The 21,931-nt window shown below is 44.4% G+C and overlaps 1 protein-coding gene across 5 annotated transcripts in view; it reads right to left on the bottom strand.

The window, feature by feature from the left end:
* Positions 1-6,766: 6,766 nt before the first annotated feature.
* The window catches only part of MKNK2 (MAPK interacting serine/threonine kinase 2), a 40,252-nt gene continuing 25,087 nt past the window's right edge, over positions 6,767-21,931 (bottom strand). For 4 of the 5 annotated variants that reach the window (XM_044453417.1, XM_044453420.1, XM_044453418.1 and 1 more), the window contains 2 exons: positions 19,794-19,837; positions 6,767-14,376 (listed from right to left, as the gene is read on the bottom strand). In XM_044453417.1, coding sequence (XP_044309352.1) covers positions 14,127-14,376; positions 19,794-19,837 — 294 coding nt within the window. In that variant the 3' untranslated portion in view covers positions 6,767-14,126. The remainder of the gene's footprint in view (positions 14,377-19,793; positions 19,838-21,931) is intronic. The other variant, XM_044453421.1, reaches the window with a different exon arrangement.

Below are 21,931 nucleotides of genomic sequence, written 5' to 3' on the forward strand. Positions count from 1 at the left end.
CCGGCAGGTGGGGCGCGGGAGGCCGCGGGGGCGGCGGGCGGCGCGGCTGCGGGGGCGCCCGCTCGCCTGCCTGCCCTTCTGGAAGTGCTTAACCGCGCTGCCGGGGCCCTCGCCGGAGCGGGGGCCCGGGCGGATCCGCGGCCAGGCGGCGGCGGCGGCGCCGTGTACTCCAATTCCCATCATGCCTCAGGCTGTCCGGCTGCGCCGCCGTGGGCATGCTGGGAGGGGCCGGCCCTACCCTGCGGGGGGTTATGGGTCGAGGCACAGCGGGCAGGCGGGGCTTATTCTGTGGCGCCTGCTGGGGGATTCTGGGAGTTGCTGGGATCTTAGTCTGCTCTGTGATGCTCCCTAATTTTTGAAATTCAGGAGGGCCCCCCTCTTGAAAGAAAAGTCCACTTTTTGTATGACAGATTTGACTGTGCTGAACATCTTTCGACATTGAGGGGAAGGACGTTTTTTAAAGGAAGGGGCTATTTGTATCTTTTAGGATTAGGACCATGCATTTTGTGATGAAGAGAAGGCCTTTTTGCAGTAGTGGGCTTAGGAGTAGGCAGAAGGTGTTAAGAATGACCCTTATTGCAAGAGGGTTTATATTGCAAGCGCTATTGGGAGAATGTTTTTTATACTGAGTTTGCTTTTAATTGAGCAAAAAGGGCAAGAATTAAAGGCTTTGAACATATTGAGGGAAAGGGGTTATTTAAAAGGAGGGATATTTATTAAAATGAGGCATTCTGCAGTGAATTTTAAAGCACCTTTCAGTATAATTTGGTAAAGAAACAAGGGCTATTTGATTTCTCATCCTTCTATCACACCTATCATATTTCTTGACAGCTGAGTGCAGACTTGAAACCCATCTTGCTGCACACCTGCTCTCTACAGGGAGAGCAAAGGGCACAACTGGGCTAGATCCAGAACACCACACCTTGCATTTTGCCCAAAAGAATTCTACAGGAATCCAACACTCCTGCTTGGAATTGATCCTTGAGGACTGCTATTTGATCACTTTTCAGATTGAGAAAAGCATTGATGTTTGTATTTTATTGTCATATACTGTAAAGCAGTTGCCAATTTTGGGCAACCCTATGAACCTCATGAGGCCCCCCAATGTCCGGGCCTGGGCAACCATGCTCCGCTCTTGCCAACTCAAAGCAGTGGCTTCCTTAATGACGTCAATCCATCTTATAGTTGGTATTCCCTTTTGCCTTCTGCCCTCGATTTCCCTGAGCACGATAACCTCCTCCAGGGAGCCTGGCCTTCTCATGATGTGCCCAAAGTACAACCACCTCAGTTTTGTCATTTTTGCTTTCAGGAAAAGTTCTGGCTTGATTATATCCAGATCTCACTTGCCTTTCAGTTGATCCGAGCTACTCACAAAGCTTCCTTCAGCACTATGTTTGAAATTTCTTCCTGTCAGTCTGTCTTCCCTGTCCAACTTTCACACTGATACATGGTGATTGTGTGTGTGTGTGTTCATCTTGCACTAGTGCTAGTATCAGTGCGTCTGAGACCTCATTCTTAATTTTACTAGAGAGTGGGAGTCTACTTTTTGGCATAATGCACACCTTTATTCTTACTGCCATTCATGCTGCAGTTACCAAAGGTAAATTAAAAAAAGAAAAGTTACTGTTGGTTTAAGTGAAGGTAATTATTAAAAACTATTTTGAGAAACTCCCAGTTCTGTTAAATTTAGCATGGAACAAGACAGGCAGTCACGGTAAAAAACCAAACTGCGAGCTTTTTAGCTGGATTTTTTGGTTTGCAATGCACTAACTGAACACTAGAGGCTGCTAGAAGCCATAATGTGAATGCAGCTGGAAGTAAAAGCAGAGTGGCTTCCAATTGCATACCGTGTACCATACAGGACGATGGTCCAACGTGTGGAGTGCGGCACAGCTTCCAAGTTCTGCATCTTTTTCATAGGGCTGGACGAGAATTTCACTTCAGTTTGCAAGTCATCTGAATTGGCCCAGTTTGTGATCTTGAGTGCAAGTGCAGATGCTTCCTTGTCCTTTTCTGACCTTGTGGTATTTTTTTTTAAGCAAATGCAAATTTTCACAATTGTGAAAATATGAAAAACTCACACAATGATAGCCACTCTCCCTGTTCAAATAAACCAAAAACATGTCACGAATGTAGAAATTAGCAAAACTGAACTTTGAAATGAAGAGGATTTCAGTATGCTCAAATATAGAAACAAGAAAAATGAGTCACAACAGGACTCCCAGGCCATCTAGTCTGGCTCCAGCCAGCTCTGCTCATGTTCTCCCCAACATGTAGCTGTCCAATCTTTGCTTGAACACCCTTACCAATGGGGCCTCACCCTCTCCCGGGGAAGCCCATTCCACACCCTCAGGGTCCCAACTGTCAGGAAGTGCTTCCTGGCATCCAAATGGAACCTGGTTCCCTGAGCTTTGCTCTGTTGGAGCGCATCCTGCCTTCCTCTGCAGGGGAGAACAGGTCTCTGCCCACCTCCATGTGACACCCCCTCAAATATCTGTATGTCACCAACAGGTCCCCTCTGAGTCTCCTCCAGGCTGAAGAGGCCCAGTTCCCTCAGTCTCGCCTCATACGGCTTCCCCTGCAAACCGGCCACCAGCTTTGTGGCCCTTCGCTGCACTGACTCCAACCTGGCTATATCCTTTCTGTAATGAGGGGCCCAAAACTGAACACAACTCTCCAATTGCGGGCGCACCAGAGTTGTGTAGAGTGGCAGGAATACCTCTCTCGATCTAGAAGCCACACTTCCGGCTGTGCAACCAAGGGTGGCGTTCGCCCTCTTGACCACCGCATCACACAGCTGGCTCATGTTCAGCCTGCAGTCAATCAGCACCCCGAGGTCCCTTTCACAAGTGCTGCTCTCCAGCCACTTGTCCCCTAACCTGTACTTGTGACACCCATTCCTATGCCCCAAGTGCAAGACCTTGCACTTATCCACATTGAACGCCATCCTGTTGTCTCCTGCCCACTTCCACAGTCTGTCCAGATCCTTCTGCATCTGGAGTACCTGCTCCTCAGTTGTGGCCACTGCTCCGGTTTTAGTGTCGTCTGCGAATTTGATCAGCAGACTGGTCACCCCCTCTTTGAGGTCACTGATGAAAAGATTGAACAGGATGGGTCCCAGGACAGAGCCCTGGGGGACCCCGCTTGTCACCGACCGCCATTCCTATGATTCCCCACTAAACAGCCCTGGTTTTCCCATCCTGCACTGGGGAAACACATCGAACGTGACAATCAGGACAAACAGGCTTTGAATTGCTCTTTAGCTTGCAGGTAGTTCTCCACTTGGTGGTTATTAATTTTCGCATTGACTCTATTTAGAGATCCTTCCCCCACCCCATCCAAAAAATGGAGCTTTCCCATTTTTCTGAATGAAAAATTCTCCTGAAATTGTAAAGCTCCTCTTGACAAATTAGCTGTGCTTCCTCTTGTTGTCCCAGTGAAAATGTACTGTGCATGGCACATCTAAGCAGGTGTTTGGCCATGCACAAGTCGTGTGTGGGGCCCTTTTCCAGCAAAGGCTATGAGAGAGAAGCCATTCATTCGGAGTCCAGCGTTGCGGGGTGGGGGGTGGCTGTTTCCAGGACAGTAGGCAGTTCTTGGACGGTCTAAAAATGGCAACCCACCTCACGTCTCAGGGATGGAGTGAACAAAACAAACCAGCAGCCCTGGAAAGAGCTGCCTCTGTAAAGATGCAAATGAATTTCTGAGCAATTAAACATTCTTATTTTTGGCAGATTCCTTTCCATGACTCAGGCCTGGGGTGGGAAATTTCCATGGGTCAGGGGACTTGCTTCTCTTTTGAGATATGTCAAGTCACTCATTTTGGCATCTGATCTTTCTGCCAAGCCTGTGACCACTCACTGTTGAACAGCTGCTATCAGAAATGACCCAGAGATGCAGGTGAATACTCTGGGGACCCAAAGTACACATCAGGAGATGGAAGGGACCACCAGAACAAGTAGACCAAAAAAATAAAACTGGTGTTGGGAAAGCTGAAAGCTAAGAACCACCCGGCACTAGCAAGGGATATATCAAAAGCAGGACTGTATTTAATGAGCTTGGGATACAAGAGGGTAGATTTTGGTTGCAGATTAGGAGAAACTTCTTGGTGAATGTTAAGTTTTCTGTAAAATTTAGCATTGGAACATTTTCTGACATGAACAGTTTTCAAAAATATTTGCAGCAGAAAATATTCTGATGCCCTAGACGAGGTGTGAACAATTAATGCCTTCCCAAATTGTTTCCCGACAAACAATTCTCACCATCCTTCAGTTTAAGCTATGCAAGGTGGAGAGATGGGAGCAAAACTTCTTGGGAGGCAAGGGTTGCCCACTTTCCCACAGGGAAATCCCATTTTATGTGTTTATTTTACTTGCAAAAGAAAGTGTCTGTGCTTTTTTGGGGGGTGGGGGGTGGGCATTGTCCTGATAAGGAAATCAACCCTGACTGCTCTTTAGAAGGACAGATATTGAAGACTGAAGCTCAAATACTTTGGCCTCCTCATGAGAAGGAAGGACTCCCTGGAAGAGATGCTGGGAATGATTGATGGCAAAAAGGGAAGGGGGTGGCAGAGGATGAGGTGGCTGGATGGAGTCCCTGAAGCAGTTGGCGTGAGCTTAGATGGACTCCGGGGGATGGTGGAGGACAGGAAGGCCTGGAGGAATGTTGTCCATGGGGCTGCAATGGGTCAGACAAGACTTTGCTATTAATGACAACAATGTATGGCTGTGAAAGTTGGCCTGTAAGGAAGGCTGAGCGCCGAAGGATTGAGGCCTTTGAATTGTGGTGCTGGAGGAGACTCCTGCGAGTCCCTTGGACTGCAAGGCGATCCAACCGGTCAGTCCTAGAGAAGGAGATCAACCCTGACTGCTCTTTAGAAGGCCAGATAGTGAAGAAGAAGCTCAAATACTTCGGTCACCTAATGAGAAGGAAGGACTCCCTGGAGAAGACTCTGATGCTGGGAAGGATGGAAAGCAAAAGGAGAAGAGGACAGCAGAGGATGAGGTGGCTGGATGGAGTCACTGAAGCAGTTGGTGTGGGCTTGGATGGACTCCAGGGGATGGTCTGGAAGGCCTGGAGGAAGGTTGTCCATGGGGTTGTGATGGGTCAGTCACAACTTTGCGACTGAACATAACATTGTCCTGATATATAAGCACCTGATGTGAAAAATTTGAGGAAAATATTAAAGTCTAGGGAGAACAATCTGGTGACTGTGGACACCACTGGAGGGGGTGGGGCACAAAAGTATTTAGATTTCCAGATCCAGTGTAGGAAACTGAGCTCTAGTCTCAAAGCTGAGAAGCCATGCTACAATGCCCATGGCCAGCACAAAAGGGTCCACTTCAGAAAGGGGGCAGGAAGGGGAAGAGATGTTGGTCAGCCAGAATCTCAGGTGCCATGGCCAAAAATGTCCCACTGAAAAGCATATATTATACTTGGAAACTTACAATTGTCATATATTTTTACTAGAGGAAGCGCTGGAAAATGTTCTGACCCGAGCACTCCTTGGATAAAAGCTGGATGCTTCCAATTTCATGCCTTGGAGTAGCAGGGTTAGGCCTGGAGGATTAGCTCTCTTCCAAGTTTATTATAGAAACAGAGCGAGTCAGAAGGTCCTCCAGGGCCATCTAGTCTGACCTCCAGCTCCAGCTGGCTCCGCTCACGACATGCCCACCATGTGCACGTCCAGCCTATCCTTGAACACCCGCACCGATGGGGCCTCAACCACCTCCGTGGAAGCCCATTCCACACCCTCGGGGTCCTAACTGCCAGGAAGTGCTTCCTGGCATCCAAATGGAACCTTGGCTCCCTGAGCTTTGCTCCGTTGGAGCGCGTCCTGCCTTCCTCTGCAGGGGAGAACAGGTCTCGACCCACCTCTGTGGGACACCCCCTCACATACCTGCATGTCGCCAACAGGTCTCCTCTGAGTGTCCTCTCCTCCAGGCTGAAGAGACCCAGTTCCCTCAGTCTCGCCTCATACGGCTTCCCCTGCAAACCGGCCGCCAGCCTTGTGGCCCTACGCTGCACTGACTCTAACCTGGCTATATCCTTTCTGTAATGAGGGGCCCAAAACTAAACACAATACTCCAATTATGCTAATCTTATTATCAAAATGAACACACTGATTAAAGATTTAAAAACCCTGAATACCCAGAAGGGAAAATAACCAACTCGCAATTCGCTAGCAAGTGTGTTTGAACATCTAATTTATATCCTGCATGTTTAACTTTCAAAGAGCTCAAGGCAGTGTACACAATTCACTTCCCCCTCTCTGCCTTTCCTCACAACAGCCCTGTGAGTTAGGCCGGGCTGAGTCTGCGGCTGGCCCAAAGTCACCCAGTCGGCTTCATGGCTGAGCAGGGACTCGAACCCGGATCGCCTGAGTCCCAGTCCCACGCTCTGAACCACACCGGCGCAGCCCAGATCATCAGTTTCTCACGCATGCCCGGGAATCTTGCCAGAACACACACGATAGCCGATGTTATCCTCACAATTACCCTTTGAGGTAGGGCTACATCAGTCCCCAGCAAGTTCAAGGTCATCTGAGCATTTCCTATTACTATACTTTTACACACTGGGTTTTCTGGGTGGTCCACAGATTTAAAAACATACATAGGAACAACAAAATAATCCTATGTAGAAACAAGAAATACAACAAGAAATCAACAACCCATGGCCAAGACTTTTACCTGCAGGAATGGACAATTGGTTGGCTCACCTCTGCCCATTTCATGTTAACTGCACAAATTGGACACTCGGAGCATCATGAGTTTCAATGCATTTATTAAATTCTTACAAAACAATACAAAAAATTCAGCATCAACAAGGTGTTACAAAGGAAAAAAAAGTTCCAACAAGCAGTATCGGATTTGCCTGCTACATAATAAAGTGCTTGTTTTTTGTTTCTCTTGTTGATTTTTTTCTTTTTATTATTTCTCATTCTTAAACTAGTCCCCTGCTGGAAGAATCTCATGTCTATAGATTCCAGCCCAGCACTTTAGGGTGACTTCATGTCAAAACGCAAAACCTTTGGCAGTCTTTTTAAAGGAAATCAGAGGATACTATTTTTCTCGGATTGATATTTCTAATAAAAAAGAAAAGAAAGATTTCACAGTAAAATGTTTCTAAGTTCTAAACAGACTTGAGGAGAATACATTAAATCAAATACGTGTCAAAACATTTTCTCCTCCCACCCACCCAAGTTTGCAGCTAGTTAAAGTCATGGAGGTACAAAACAACACTTTTTAAGGAAAAAAAAAAGATTTTACATAGAAAATATGAGAGGAGAGAGAAAGAAACACTTTGGCAAGTAAGTGGGCACTGTTAAAAGAATAAGGTGGGGTAGAAATAATACTAAACCAGAGCATAAATATGTGGAAAGCAAAGATTCTTGGTTCAGAGGTTGTGAAAGAAGCAGATTTTCTGCCTCCTTCAGAGAGTGAGGCCCATGAGGACTAGTAACTTTAAACTCAGCTTAATTCTTCTAACCTTCCAAATTAGTGGAATTGTGGGGACAAGGGCTTTGATTGAAGTGCTCAAGTGGAAAATTTGCTACTCTTGCCCCATTCCCCAAAACTCTTTGGGATTTAAAGCTAGGTCAAGAGTGAGTCTTCATCTTTTCATTTCAACTTCCCTGGAGAGGAAGGAATTCTGTCTCTCCCCACCCCTCCCAAAAATGCATGCTTCATCTCTGAATGGAGAAGGCAGAAATCTAACCACCACCAATTTTGGTCACACATACAAAAAGGTGCACAGTTAGGGAAATTAAAAAAGGAGAAAGTCTAGGGGCAGAAAGCAACCTGGAAACAGGCTTAAAAACACAGATGCCTATCCTGAAAGGCTAAATATGGCAAAGGTAGCCATCCAAGTCTAGGCCAAGTCCCATTGAAACAAATGGAGACAGTTCTGACACATCCCTAAGTTTTCAATGGGATTTATTAGCCAAGCTGTTAAGTCACCCATAGAAAATTGGGTGTCCTTTGTTCGCCCCCTGCCCCACGTTCAGAACATCAGAACAAATCATATCATGAAATAGAGTAGACCCATTTCGGGCTTAGCTGCATTTTTGTGGTGTGTGGCAGACGACACCACAATGAGTGCAAGAGGCCACCCAAAGATGGTGAGGGCCCAAGCCGTGGCCCCTGAGCACCGCCTTGGCCTCAGCGCACAGATGCACCCAACAAGCTTCCCCCGAAATCTGAGCTGCAACATACCTTCACGTTACAAAGTCAGTCCCCGGTCAAGAAAGGACCCTGAGCTACTCTTGCAATGCAAGAACAAGGCAGCAGGTTGTGCCATTTGAACAGCAGTCTCGAAAGAACAACAAAACAAAAAACACCACCAAGCCTCAAACAAAACCATCACCGTTTTTCCATCGCCATCCCGTCAAAACCTGGGTAGAAACAAGGCAAGTCCAGTTTTGGTGACGCTGCAGCCATTCCACAGAATGATGCGAAACTATCACCTCCCTGGAAGATTGAACTTGGCAATGCATCCTCACGGGCTCATTATTTTGGTTTTCCCCATTTCCTCTGCAAACAAACAAATCCAACAGTGCTGAGCTGTTTTTTTCTAGATTCCAGTTTGTTTCTTGGGCCGCCACCGTGACACAAGTGTCCATGCACACCCAATAAAGAAGTAAAAACCCACACACTAATTTGTGCGGAGAGGAGAGGCATGCTAAGAGAACCAATGTAGAAGGAAGGAACTACAAGGGAAGACTAGATTATTAATGAACTTGAGTAATGCTGGTTGATGGCATTTTTTGTTTTTGTTTTTAAATATTGTGCACTAAGTCAAAGAGAGAGAAGGCAAAATGGGATCGCTGAGGAATCTTTCACAGGCTGCAACAATCCTGAGAACAATCCGTATTTGAAGAATGGGATGCAAATTCTTGTCAGGAATATCTGTGCGGATGCTGAACCCCACAAGCCATTTGTGGCTCACAAGGTTTCCAAAGCAATTTGTGCATGTCGTAAAAACGTTCAGAAATCACTGAGTTTTTGGCCCTTTAAATTATAAAACTGGGAAAGACAAGAAGGTGAACCCCTTCTTCAAAACAGGATGGTAAACGCAAAGGATGCAGAGAATCACATAGAGACATCTAAGGAAGCGCTGCTTAGTCACTACATCCAGGGATGCCAGAGGGCCCTGTGGATTATGGATGACTTCCAGCCGGTCCAGGATATACTTTCAAAAACAAAACAGCTTCTCTACCTGCAATTTTTGAAACGTCCTGTTTTTAAGAACAAGGGCAACTGGGTGCTTCCCTTTCCACCTCAGGTCCTTTTCAAAGCAAGAAACTGATCATTTGTCTGTAACATAATATTTCTAATTAATTTCAGAACCTGTTTTAAACATCATGGGTCTCAGTCATGGCACTCCGGGGATGGTAGGCCCACGCTTTGGGACTGCCAAGACACGAGACAGTTTTCTCTACAGATTTAAAATATGTTGGGGGCTAGGCCAGAGAAAGTCTCCCAGTTTTCCAGCAAAGTAACCCAGATGTCCCAAGATGTTCTGTCCCAGATGCCAACAAGAGTGGCCTTCACGGCTTGGCAGGAAACATTTAAACACATTCCCCTAAAACATGTATAAAGCTCTAACTTGTAGTGTCTGGATCTCTTTCACAGCAAAATGGCATTCATGCACTCGAGGGTCAAAGATTTAAGACTAAGATCTGCAATGAATAACAAAATGCATTATATTTTTAAAAACATATATTATTTTCCCTTAAAAGACAACACACTGCTTTATCTGATATCACAGTTTGCTTGGATTTGAGGTGCTCCCATTACCCAATATGTTGTGCACCCCATGATTCAACCTGTTCCCCCACACCTCAAAGAACAATAAACAATGGGGCACAAGAATCTAGGGGGGGATTCCCTAAAGTAGAAAAGGAGGTGTAAGTCAAGCTATTTCAGTTCACTTCTCAAAAACCATTTGTAATCCAGTAGTTGGGTACCAGAAAAATGTATTTTCTGGCACCTACTTCAACCCCACCGAAAATATTAAAAAAAATCCTTAACACCTATTGCATAGTATTGTCAGCCTTCTTTAAAAATATTCTGAGAAAAGCATCATTTAAGACACATGAGCACAAGACTTCCAACAACCAGAGTTGATGTTTGCAAATTTGGATTTGAATGGAATTTGAGAAGGTTATTCTTTGGACGGACTCTTGTCACAAGACAAAAACAACCTGGGGGCTTGGAAATGAAGAACAGGTAGTTCGGAGAATCTGAAAGTGGGCGTCTTAAGAGCTGATGTTTCAGAGCTCTCTCCCCAGACCTGGCAATCTTCAGACCAACCAAATTAAGCTCAACACCCCATGAGCTATAATTCCCTAAGTTTCAAAGTCACCTTCCTAATCCTTTTGAAGTACCCAAAGCTTCTCTCCCCTTGCCCTCCAGGGCTGAAATAGCAATGCCGCCCCCTCCATGTTTACTCAGATGTAAGCCCAAAAAATCCAGTGAAACATCCTATCCAATCCAGGGTGATTTCATTCTTGCCCATCTACCCAATCTGGAGGTTGCCCCAATCCTGCTTTCTCAGAAGCAAGGCTGACAAGTATTCAACAGGACTTGATCACACATGAATATGCAGGCCTACCTGTCGTTTTGCCTAAAGAGGGACAGTATGAAAGTAAAATAGTACAGAAGAAACTTGACAGTACAAAATTCTGTTCTTAATTCTTAAAAAGCTGCTATCCATCCAGTTTTAAGCCATTTGAGGGAGGCAAGCAGAGAGCTAAAAATTCTACGGAACAAGCACTTCACAACCAATCCTAACCCAATGCCTTCCAGATCTCTTGGACTACAGCTCCCAGTAGCCCCAGTTGATGCCAGCTGGAAAAAGCTTCTTTTTGGAGTGCTGGGTGGGGGAAAGCTAGGCTTCCAACTGGGCCGCATCATCCTGGTAGTAACCGGCACCTTTCCAAGCATCTCCAGCCCTCCCATTATCAAAGGCACTGCATTTATATGTCATGTTCTACCTGGAGGAGGAATCCTCAGCCGAGGAAAGCCAGGGCGGCGAGCGCCAGTCATGGTTAGCTACAGGGGCCATGGCTGCAGGTGACCGCCCCCCATTAGAGGAGAGATGCTGGGAGACCCCCTGTGGTTCCCCAAGAGCCAGAGCCAGAAGGAAAGGAGCAGGGCATGGCTTCAACAGAAATTTGGGCACGCTGAAGGGGAAGTTGTCCAAAAAGCAACACTCTGGCCTAATTAGCCGGCTGTGCAGAGTTAAAGCTGGCCATAAATTAGTCCAGGTGGAGTTGCTCTGTATTGCAAACAAGCGTTGTTATCAGTGCTGTTGGACTTTGTTGAAACAAGCTGGTATTTAGGCTCCTATCCTGTTTACCGGACTTTCTGTCAGACACCCTGACCTGATTCGTTGCTTTGGAAATGCAATAACCGTACAGCCTGGGCCACACTCTTGAACAGGCAATGAGGAGATCGGGCATTTGTGTAAGCAGGGCAGGATAAAACCCCAGAATAGCTGCCGACTGCCACATGCCAACAACTTTTGTGGTACAGTAACTTTTGTGGTTTGTGCGCAACGGCCTTTTTCTCCCTGTACGTAGCCCAGCATTTTCAGGAAACACACTAGTGACTTTTGGGTCCCAGCACCTGCTGCTCTTGGGAAGTGGCTGAAAGGCTCGGCATACAACTCTGCCTCTCCACCAAGTGGCCAGAGTCAGGCTGTGGGTGTGCAAACATATGCAAAGCGAAGCAAAGCAGAACAGAGCGAAGCGAAGCAAAGCAGTCTCTAAAAGGGATGCACTTCCCATAAGTGGACTGTGCATACAGATCTGTATTGTGGGCTGCCATTTTAATTTCCCATGATGCTCCCAACACAGCAGCCCTGCAGGGCTTTACGGGGAATTAAGATGGCAGCTGCCAAACATCAGGGAGGAGGGGATTAAGGAACCCCGAAAGTAGTCATCATGTCCTGGCACGGCCCAGGCTTTAAATGGGAGAAGCAAGCTAAGCCCCCCGCCCCCCCTTAGCCCCTTATCACTTGATCAGCTTTTGCTGGGGTGGAAAAAGCATTGTGGTAACTATGTCATTACAGGTTTCAAACCAGGAGTAAGAATGCACAGGGGCAGGGGAGTTAGATCCAGAATCACACTGACAGCAGACCCACTAAAATCAGTGAACATATAACCAACGTGTCCAAATGATTTCAGCCAGTCTACCTAGTCATCTGAGCCTAATCCACATTTCTCTGAGGCTTTTTTGCACTATTTCCAAAATCCAAAGGGAAAGAGGAGAGCAGCTGTTTACTTTCCAGTCTTGCAAATCTTGCCTTCAATTGCATCGAAAATCAGCATTCAGAAGAACGCAAATAGCACTGCTCCTGGATTGTCGAGGAACTCATGCGTTTGTCACCCCAAGATTGCCAGATGCACCCAATCCGCTGGTGTTTTCTTAGTTCTTTTCACCCTCAAAAAAGCAAATTTCTGATGTGTATCTCTGTAAATGCACCACCCCAGAAACTTCCACAAGCTTTCACATTTAACTTCAAATTTGGAGCTTCCACCTCTTTCTCTTTCACTTACACAGAGAAATGCCCTCACTGTGGGAGCTGAAATTTTGCAAGGACTGCGGGAGAGCAAGTAAAGGCCCACTGCCACTCAGCTCTCTGTAGTAGACAACCATTTCACTGGTTTCTGACAAAGTCCAAGCCATGCAGAACCCAAGTATAAAGACCCAAATGCTGTAGGAGGTTATCTCTGCAAGTCCCGCTTTCTCTGTTTTAAGGGACTCACCACCCCATTTGTTTTGAACACACAACTGTAGGAGAAGTTGAAGTTGTCTTTTCTTTTTCTGAGGATTATCATCAAAAGATCAGGAGGGCCCCAAAAGCTCTTCCCCTGATGTTTATTTTCTTAAACCAGTCACTTTCAAAATTTACTAGCTATCACATGGCTTGCCTTTTTTTAAGTGCTGCAAAGAACATGGGTTTGCTTAACCTTGAGGTAACTTTTCCCTGTTTTTTTTTTTTTTAAGAAAAGACAACTCAGGTTTCCTAGGACAACAAGAAACAATCAATTGTATTGTACCTTATTGCCCCCACCTCTGCAAAAATTAGGGGGAACCCTACATCATATCATTTATTCTTAAAACAAGGAGCACTTCCATTTCCCATTTTCGCCTGGAAGAGATTTAGCTGGGCCCTTTTGGAAAAAAAATAAAAACAAAAAAACAACAGCTCCAATAAATAAATTTCCAAAAAAATTCCTTGAAATTGTGGAGAGGGGCTCCAGGGCTGCTGCTGTTTCTTCTTTTTAATCCCACGGGTACCCAGAAACCTCCCCGCCCTGACAGCTTGTCACTTAAAGAATCCAGTCTTAGAAATGATCCTGTGCAGGCGAAAATGGGAAATATACGTGGCCTTGAATCACATCCCCTATACCATCAGCACCCCAGTACTTTCTGGAAGAAGAAACGGGTCAAGCAAATCTCCAGCCACCGCTGACCTGCACAACAGTTTTCAGTCTCAGAATTTGCATGTATACAACAGATTCTTTAAAAAGAAAAAAAAGGGAAGAGAAACCAAGAGCAAACTACCATGTAAAAAACAAAAGAAAAAAGAGAGAATACCCAAACATTAGAATGCTACCTTTAAAAGCTGAGGACTTCAAACAGGAGGGCTATTCCCCATTTTTCACAGTATGGAAAGAGGACAGAAAAATAAAATAATAATAATAAAAAAACAGTAGCCAGTTATTTGAGCTGTCCTTCAGCGGAGACATGGAGATCAACTTGGAATCTTTGGGGGAATGGAAGAAAAATCTGATGGCAATTCTTTGTTTTTAAAGCAAAACTTCTGTATTACAAATGTATTAAAATTCACCTGTATGAGGGGAGGTGATGCAAGAAAGTCTAAAATACCTGTTTTTAATTCAGGAAAGCAGAGAAGGAGAGGGGAGAAAGGGAAAGCCAGCCAAAAAACAAGATCAGGAAAAAAAAAATCCTTGGAAGCCAGCCAACTTGAGAAGATTCTGATCTTGTTTTTCTAGCTATTCAAACAGTATTTTTATTTTGTCCCAAATGCACAAAATGGGGAGAAGTAAAAAGGGAAGAAGGGAAGAGAAAGTGGGTGTGTATAAGAAGAGGAATTCACATAGGATCTCTCAAGAGGACCACTGGAGCCACCCGGCGTTGCATGCCATCAGTTTTTGCTATACTGCTTTTCTGGCGTCGCTTGGCCAATTTGGACTCGAAAGGTGGAGACAGCTGGATGGAGCAAGAGGTAGTTTTGATGATGAAGGGCAAGCTCTCGGACGCATCCTCCTTGTCATGTCGCAGCTGACGGTTGATCGCAATGGCTTCAGCAGCAAATGATGTCAGCTCTTTGGCACTGCTGTTCCTGCAAGGACAGCGACAGAAAGGAGGTGAATTCCCTTGGCAGGTGGTTCTCTGGAAGGCTCGAACCCCACAGTGAAGTGTCGCAATCTCAGCCCACGTCTTGTTTGTTTATTTGCTTGCCCTGGGGAAGCTGCAAATTAAGAAACATGCAGAACAATCTGCAGTATCATTACTGTGAAAATGATTAATTCTAACAAAGCAAAACCATGGCTGTTGACAAACTTGACAGATGCCCAGATCAGCCTAAAAGGCAGAACAATTTACAGCCTGATATAAAATGTTAAGTGCGTTAAAATCATTCTAACAGTTAAGATATTGGGAGAATGAAAAGGTCTTTGCCTAGTGCTGAAAAGAAGGCAAAGAGGGGGCTAGGCAGACCTCTCTGGGGAGCTGGTTGCAAAGTTGGGGTGCCACTCCCAAGAAGGCCCTTCTCCTTATAGCCACCCTGCTTCTTTCCTGAGGGTGGGGCTCCTTCAGGAGGATCTCCTTTGTAGACCTGAGGGCCTGGGCAGGCACATGTGGGAAGCCCCACAAAGAATTAAGGATGGAAACCCTGCCTGAAACCAAAGGCTTATTCTGCACGGCCCACATGCAAGCTAATTAGGAAATAAGAAAAGTCCGGCTGGATCAGGGCTAAGGTCCATCCAGTCCAGCACCCTGTACACATGGTGGCAAACCAGCTGCCCACAGTGTCCCCCAGGTAGGATGGGGGAAGGCCTCCCTCTGCCCCAGTTCCTCAGCAAGGGGTGCATGCAGGTATTCCGCCTCTGGTGAAGGAGGGAGCCCAAGGCTGCAAAACAGGTACATAAAATGGTAATGGGAGGTTCTGGGGGGTCTCCCCCAAACTTTGGTGGAGGTAGTTTAACAGGCACCAGCAACATATTCTTCTGAGCTCCTGGGGAAAAAGATTTAGTCGCTTAGGCATTTTAAGAAGGTGCATTGAGTGGTCCTTCCAATATCTTGGAAGATCACATGGAGGTGGGCAGAGAGCTGTTCTCCCCTGCAGAGGAAGGCAGGATGTGCTCCAACGGAGCAAAGCTCAGGGAACCCAGGTTCAACTTGGATGCCAGGAGGCACTTCCTGACAGTCAGGACCCCGAGGGTGTGGAATGGGCTTCCCCGGGAGGTGGCTGAGGCCCCATCGGTGCGGGTGCTCAAGGACAGGCTGGACATGCACATGGTGGGCATGTCGTGAGTGGAGCCGGCTGGAGCTGGGAGTCAGACTAGATGGCCCAGGAGGTCCCTTCTGACTCGCGCTGTTTCTAGGTTTCTATCTTTGTTTCTGGCTGTCGTCCATCCCAGTCTTGCCTACCAGGTTGAGAAAAATGGCTGTCAGTGCTACCTGATTGCTTTTCTCGTCCAGTATATTGAGATTCTGCAGACAACCTTGCCTCATCAACATGAAGGGAAGTATGTGATATTAGTTTATTCCTTATTATTAATAATTTCAATAAACTAACAAGCCACAAGAGTCCTCCTGCCTTGGAGGATACTTCCAAAGTCTTGTTCTAATATGGTTGAAGCATTCAGATTGATAGATGTTTGGAGACATAAAAACCCAACCTCTGCTAAATATACTTTCTATTCAAATATACATAAGTCATGGTCTAGAATTGATATGGTTTGGATAACCCCAGACTTAGTACCAGACTTGCTAGAAGCTGAAATAGAGACAAATATCTGGAAAGATCACAACCCTGTAGCTATATCACTGAAAGGGACAGTAAAAACACCCAGATGGAGGTTAAACAAAGCCTTATTAAAGGATGAAAAATTCACAGAAGAAATAAGTATTTTTTTAAATAAATAAAACTGAAGAAACCTCTTTGCAAAATGTCTGGATTACAGCCAAAGCCTATGTCAGAGGGGTGATAATAACATACTCAGAAAAAATAAACAAAAGGAAAAAACAAGAACGAGCTAAAATAGTAGAGGAATTGACGAAATGTGAACAAGAATTACAGGAAGATCCATCCAAAAAAAACCTTAAGGTACAAATGAATATTCTAAAACATAAACTGAACCTCCTGGACACAAATGAACTCACTAAGCAAATGAAATTGACCAAACAGAACTTCTTTGAAAATGCTAATAAACCAGGGAGATGGTTAGCCTATAAAGTAAAGAAAGAAAAGAGAGAAGAGACTGATAAGTAAATTGAAGGACGGAGAAGGACGACTGCAAGTACAAAGTACACATATCAAGAGAACAGCGGAAGATTTCTTTGCAAAGCTATACCAGAATGATGAGATTTCAACTGAGAAAGTAAAATAATACATCTGAAAGGGAGACCTGCCAAAGTTACCAGAGAAATACCAAAAGTATTGAATCAAGAAGTAACAATCACTGAAGTAATAGAGGCTATTAAGCGACAAAAGAACGACAAAACTCCTGGCCAGAGTTTTATAAATCCTTTGAAGAAATTTTTGCTATGCTTCTTAAGGAATATGTAATACTGCACTGTTAAATGCTAAAATACCAAATACTTGGACAGAGGCAAATATCACATTAATACCAAAAGAAGACACGGACTTGACGCAGATTCAAAACTATAGACCTATATCACTATTAAATGTGGATTACAAAATTTTTGCCTCCATAATGGCAGAAAGATTGAAGAAGTATCTAACAGACTTTATTCACTCAGATCAAAATGGTTTTTTACCTAAAAGACAAATAAGGAATAACTTGAGAACTATCCTGGACATCTTAGTATTATGAGATACATACGGAAAAACCAATGGCACTGTTATTCATGGATGCACAGAAGGCTTTTGACAATGTTAACTGGCAATTTATGAAGCAACAGCTAGCTCAAATGGAGATTGGTGAGAAGTTTATTAATGCGATATCAAGCATCTATCAAAAGCAGTCTGCTAGGATTATAATCAATTGAGAATTTACAAATATTATAGATATACAAAAGGGTACAAGGATGTCTGCTTTCACCTATGTTGTTTATATTGATCTTAGAAGTGTTAAAGAGAAATATCAGGGACAATATCGACATTAAAGGTACTAGAATCAGAGATGAAAGCGATAAACTGCAAGCATTTGCAGATGATCAAGTTTTCATAACGGAGGAACCCTTTGCAACGATGCCTAAACTCCTACAAAGGATTGAAGAGTATGGCGAGGTTACTGGGATGAAAAAAAATAGAGAAAAGATGAAATTGTTAGTAAAAAATCTCACACAGGAGCAGAGAAAAACTCTGGTGGAACAAGCAGACTTTCAGATTGTTAAAAAGGTTAAATATCTGGGAATTTATCTTACAGCTAAGTGTACCACTCTGAAAGAAGACAATTATGATAATCTATTTAAGGATATTAAGAGTGATTTGGAAAAATTGGCTAATTTGCAATTATCCTTGCTGGGAAGAATAGCGCTAGTTAAAATGAATATATTACCAAAGCTTTTGTTTCTATTTTGTTTCTATTCCAAATTATTCCCATAAAAATTGATGGAAAATTTTTTGATGATTTAAATTTTCAAATCTCAGGATTTATATGGTGAAAGAAGAAACCAAGGATTACACTAAAAATACTTCAGGAGGCTAAAGAGAATGGGGGCTTTGGTCTCCCTGATCGGATGCTGTACTATCAAGCTTCTGTATTAACGCGGCTAAAAGAATGGATAATTTTAAGAAATAAGAGAATCTTGTATCTTGAAGGGCATATTTGGGTTGGCATGCTTATATGTGGTATGAAAAGGCTAAGCTACATGGCTCTTTTTTAAGTCACTATATTAGGAAATCATTAATGTCGGTGTGGGAAAAGTTAAAGACAAAACTGTATAATAAATTACCAAGATGACTTTCATCTATGGAAGCTTTTGTATATCCAAAAGCGCTGAACTATCGTAAGATATGACAACATTTTGGATAATGATGGAGGATTGAAATTGAATCAAGAAACACAAGAACAAGGATCTGATATTTCTTGGTGGCATAAGGTACAGATACAATCGAGATATGCTAAAGACTATAGAATGTGGGGCTTTTATAAAGATTTAACAGCATTTGATCAGGTGATGCTTAAATCAGATGAGAAAATGATTAAAAGACTATATAATTTCTTACTCGATAGGAGAATGGAAGATGAACAGGTTAAGGAAACTATGATAATGTGGGCACAAAACTTTGGATATAATATTGAATTAGAAAAATGGCAAAAGCTGTGGGAGAGAAATATTAAGGTAACATTAGCAACTTCGTATAAAGAAAACCTGTATAAAATGTTTTATAGATGGTATCTGTCGCCAAATAGATTAGCTAAGATGTTTCCAAATATGTCAAATGGATGTTGGAAATGTAAACATAAATTGGGTACTTTCTATCATATGTGGTGGACTCGCGATAATGCGAAAAAATATTGGATTAAAAAACATAAATGGCTTGAGGAAATGCTACAAAAATCCCTAGTTTTTAAACCTGAAGCCTTCTTATTAGGCATTATACCTGTTGATATTAGTAAACAAGAAATGTATTTGATTTTACATGTAATCACTGCGGCAAGGATTGCATTTGCACAACCCTGGAAAAGTGAAGAACCACCCACCGACAAACTGATCCTAAAAAAGATCTTGGACTGTGCAGAAATGGATGGATTGACTTTGTCATTGAAGGAGAAAGAAGATACTGATTTCTATCAAACTTGGAACTCTTTTTATCATTGGCTAGAGAAACGGGACTTCATATAGATTTAAATATGTTTTTAAGTTATCATAAATAGAAAAATATGTGGAGAGTGACCCAGCAGGTCCGATGTTTCTGATGAGTGATGTTGTTTTTAGTTTTTCTTTGTTGTAGGGTTATTTTGAATAAAACTTATTATAAAAAAAGAGTCCTCCTGCCTTGTTTTCCCAGAATCTCTTTATATCTGGAGGTGGACAGCTTCTGACCGCAGAGGTCTTCGTCATTTATTGAACAATATTTATGGATTGTTTATGTTAAAGACATTTCTAAGCAATGTACGATTCCAAACAGAGAATAAGAGCAGCTTGGAAGGCCTGTTGGAAAAGGCAGGTTCCAATTGATCCAGAACCCCTGAACAATGGCAGAGGTAGGAACTTCCAGATGATAGACGCTAAGATACTTGGAAGCCCTGTTCCAAGCTATGAAGGAACGAACCTCCAAATCGTGGCGACCACCAGAGAAATATCTATGAAGGACTCAGCCTTCAGATTCTTCAGCACCACTGGCCAACAAGGAATTCTGAGGGATCGTTTCAGGAATGCGAGGTTAATTATTTAAACAAGAACTCAAAACTTAAACCTGGCCTGGCAGGCCTATAGGAAGCTCTTGCGATTGATGTACAGCCTAACGAAAAACTATGTGAGTTACCACAATAGGTGCAATTCCTTTGTTTGTTCAGTCCTGGAGGCTGAAAGAAAGAATCGTGGGCAAAAGATTCCACTTACCTTTGTAGAATGATTGGAGCTGGAAGAGTATTATCCCGAGCAAACTGGAAAAAGGAAATGAAAGACCAGACTTAAACCAGGCCAGAAAAAATGGTCAAGGGTGTTGCCCATCCAGCATACAACAAATGGTTCTTACAGCCCAGAGAGCACCAAAGAAAAATAATTCCCCCAGTGATGATGCCTCCATACACATTCCTGCTGGCTTGAAGGAAAACAGAGCTGGCTTGTACGAGAATGGCTTCTTCCAAGGACAGAATAAAACTCCATCCTGCCTGAGCATTTTCCATTGTGTTTCGACCGCAGCTTTTGCCAAGCTGGTGCCTCGCAGATACATTGGCTGCAACTCCCATTAATATTTCAAGTATAATAAATAGAACAGAATAATAATTATAATAAAAGAGACAGGAGGAGAGAGACGGGGGGAGTGCATCCCTGTTAGTTCTCCTGGACCTCTCAGCGGCTTTCGATACCATCGACCATGGTATCCTTCTGGAAAGCCTGGCGGGATTGGGGGTTGGAGGCACCGCGTTGCGGTGGTTCCAATCCTATCTCAATGACCGTTTCCAGAAGGTGGTGCTGGGGGACTGTGGCTCTGCGCCATGGCAGCTATGCCATGGAGTACCGCAGGGGTCCATTTTGTCCCCTTTCCTGTTTAACATCTACATGAAACCGCTGGGAGAGGTCATCAGGAGGTGTGGGCTGCGGACCCATCAGTATGCTGATGATACCCAGCTCTACCTCTCGTTTTCCACCAATCCAGGTGAGGCAGTGGCTGTGCTGAACCGGTGCTTGGCCGAGGTAATGGGCTGGATGAGGGCCAACAAACTGAAGCTCAATCCAGACAAGATGGAGGTTCTGTTGGTGGGTGGCTCGGGCCTCGGGATGGGGGACTTGGGCCTTGTTCTAAATGGGGTTGCACTCTCTCTGAGGGACAGGGTTCGCAGCTTGGGAGTGCTCCTCGACCCAGAGCTGTCACTAGAAGCTCAGGTGACGGTGGTGGCAAGGAGAGATTTCTTTCCGCTTCGGCTGACCCATCAGCTGCATCCCTACCTGGAGAACGGCTGCCTGGCGACGGTGGCACACGTGTTGGTAACTTCCCAATTAGACTTCTGCAACGCGCTCTACGTGGGGCTGCCCTTGAAGACAGTCTGGATACTTCAATTGGCGCAAAATAGAGCTGCCAGGCTACTGACGGGGACTGGGTGTTATGTTCACATGACTCCAGTTCTCCATCAACTCCACTGGCTCCCCATTGCAGTCCGGGACCAATTCCCTCAACGGCTTGGGACATGGTTATCTAAAGGAACGCTTGCGTCCATATATGCCCTCCCGCCCCCTGAGATCGGCGGCTGAGACCCTTCTCAGGGAACCCTCCGTGAAGGATACTAGGAGGGTGAGTACCCGGAGGAGGGCCTTCTCTGCGGTGGCGCCCCACCTCTGGAATGCGCTCCCCAGAGAGGTCCACCTGGTGCCGTCGTTATTTGTTTTTCGGCGCCAGGCTAAGACCTTTTTATTTAAAGCTTACTTTAATTGTTAACTTATTATGTATTTATAGGATTTTAAATTTTTAAGCCCAGATGTTACCGGGCTTTTTAATCTTTAATTGTATAAATTGTTATTTATATGTTTTAATTATGCTGTGAGCCGCCCCGAGGCTTTGTTGTGATGGGGGCAGCATAGAAATGTTTTAAACAAACAAACAAACAAACAAACAATAAAATTAATGGCCCACTTGGCTGGGGATGAAGGGAGTTCCAACCCAAAACTTCTGCAGGGCACCTGTTTACAGAATGCTATGGAGAGATACCCAGAACTCGCCTCAGGTTCACTTTTTCCCTCTCACCTGGGAATTATCTCCCATACTAGCCAGCTTCCTGTGGATACGCACATGCCCATCCACCTGCTTTGCAGGACTCATACTGTCTATATTTAGCAGTAGCAGCAAAAGCTACCAGGTTATGTTTACTTCCACAAAAATGACTATTTTGCATATACTGGATGCCACGGCATCTTTTCAGTAAGGGTTTGTCTAAACTGGCCAACTCCTGGAGGGTTCATAGAACTGATGTTTCTCTCATTTATATGGTCTGGCAGGCCCCGTGGCTGCTTCTATTGGAGAGGAGGTCATAATATGGATA

Source organism: Varanus komodoensis, unplaced genomic scaffold, assembly GCF_004798865.1.
Source record: "Varanus komodoensis strain SLA01 unplaced genomic scaffold, ASM479886v1 scaffold79, whole genome shotgun sequence".
In the NCBI taxonomy this organism is placed as follows: Eukaryota; Metazoa; Chordata; class Lepidosauria; order Squamata; family Varanidae; genus Varanus; species Varanus komodoensis.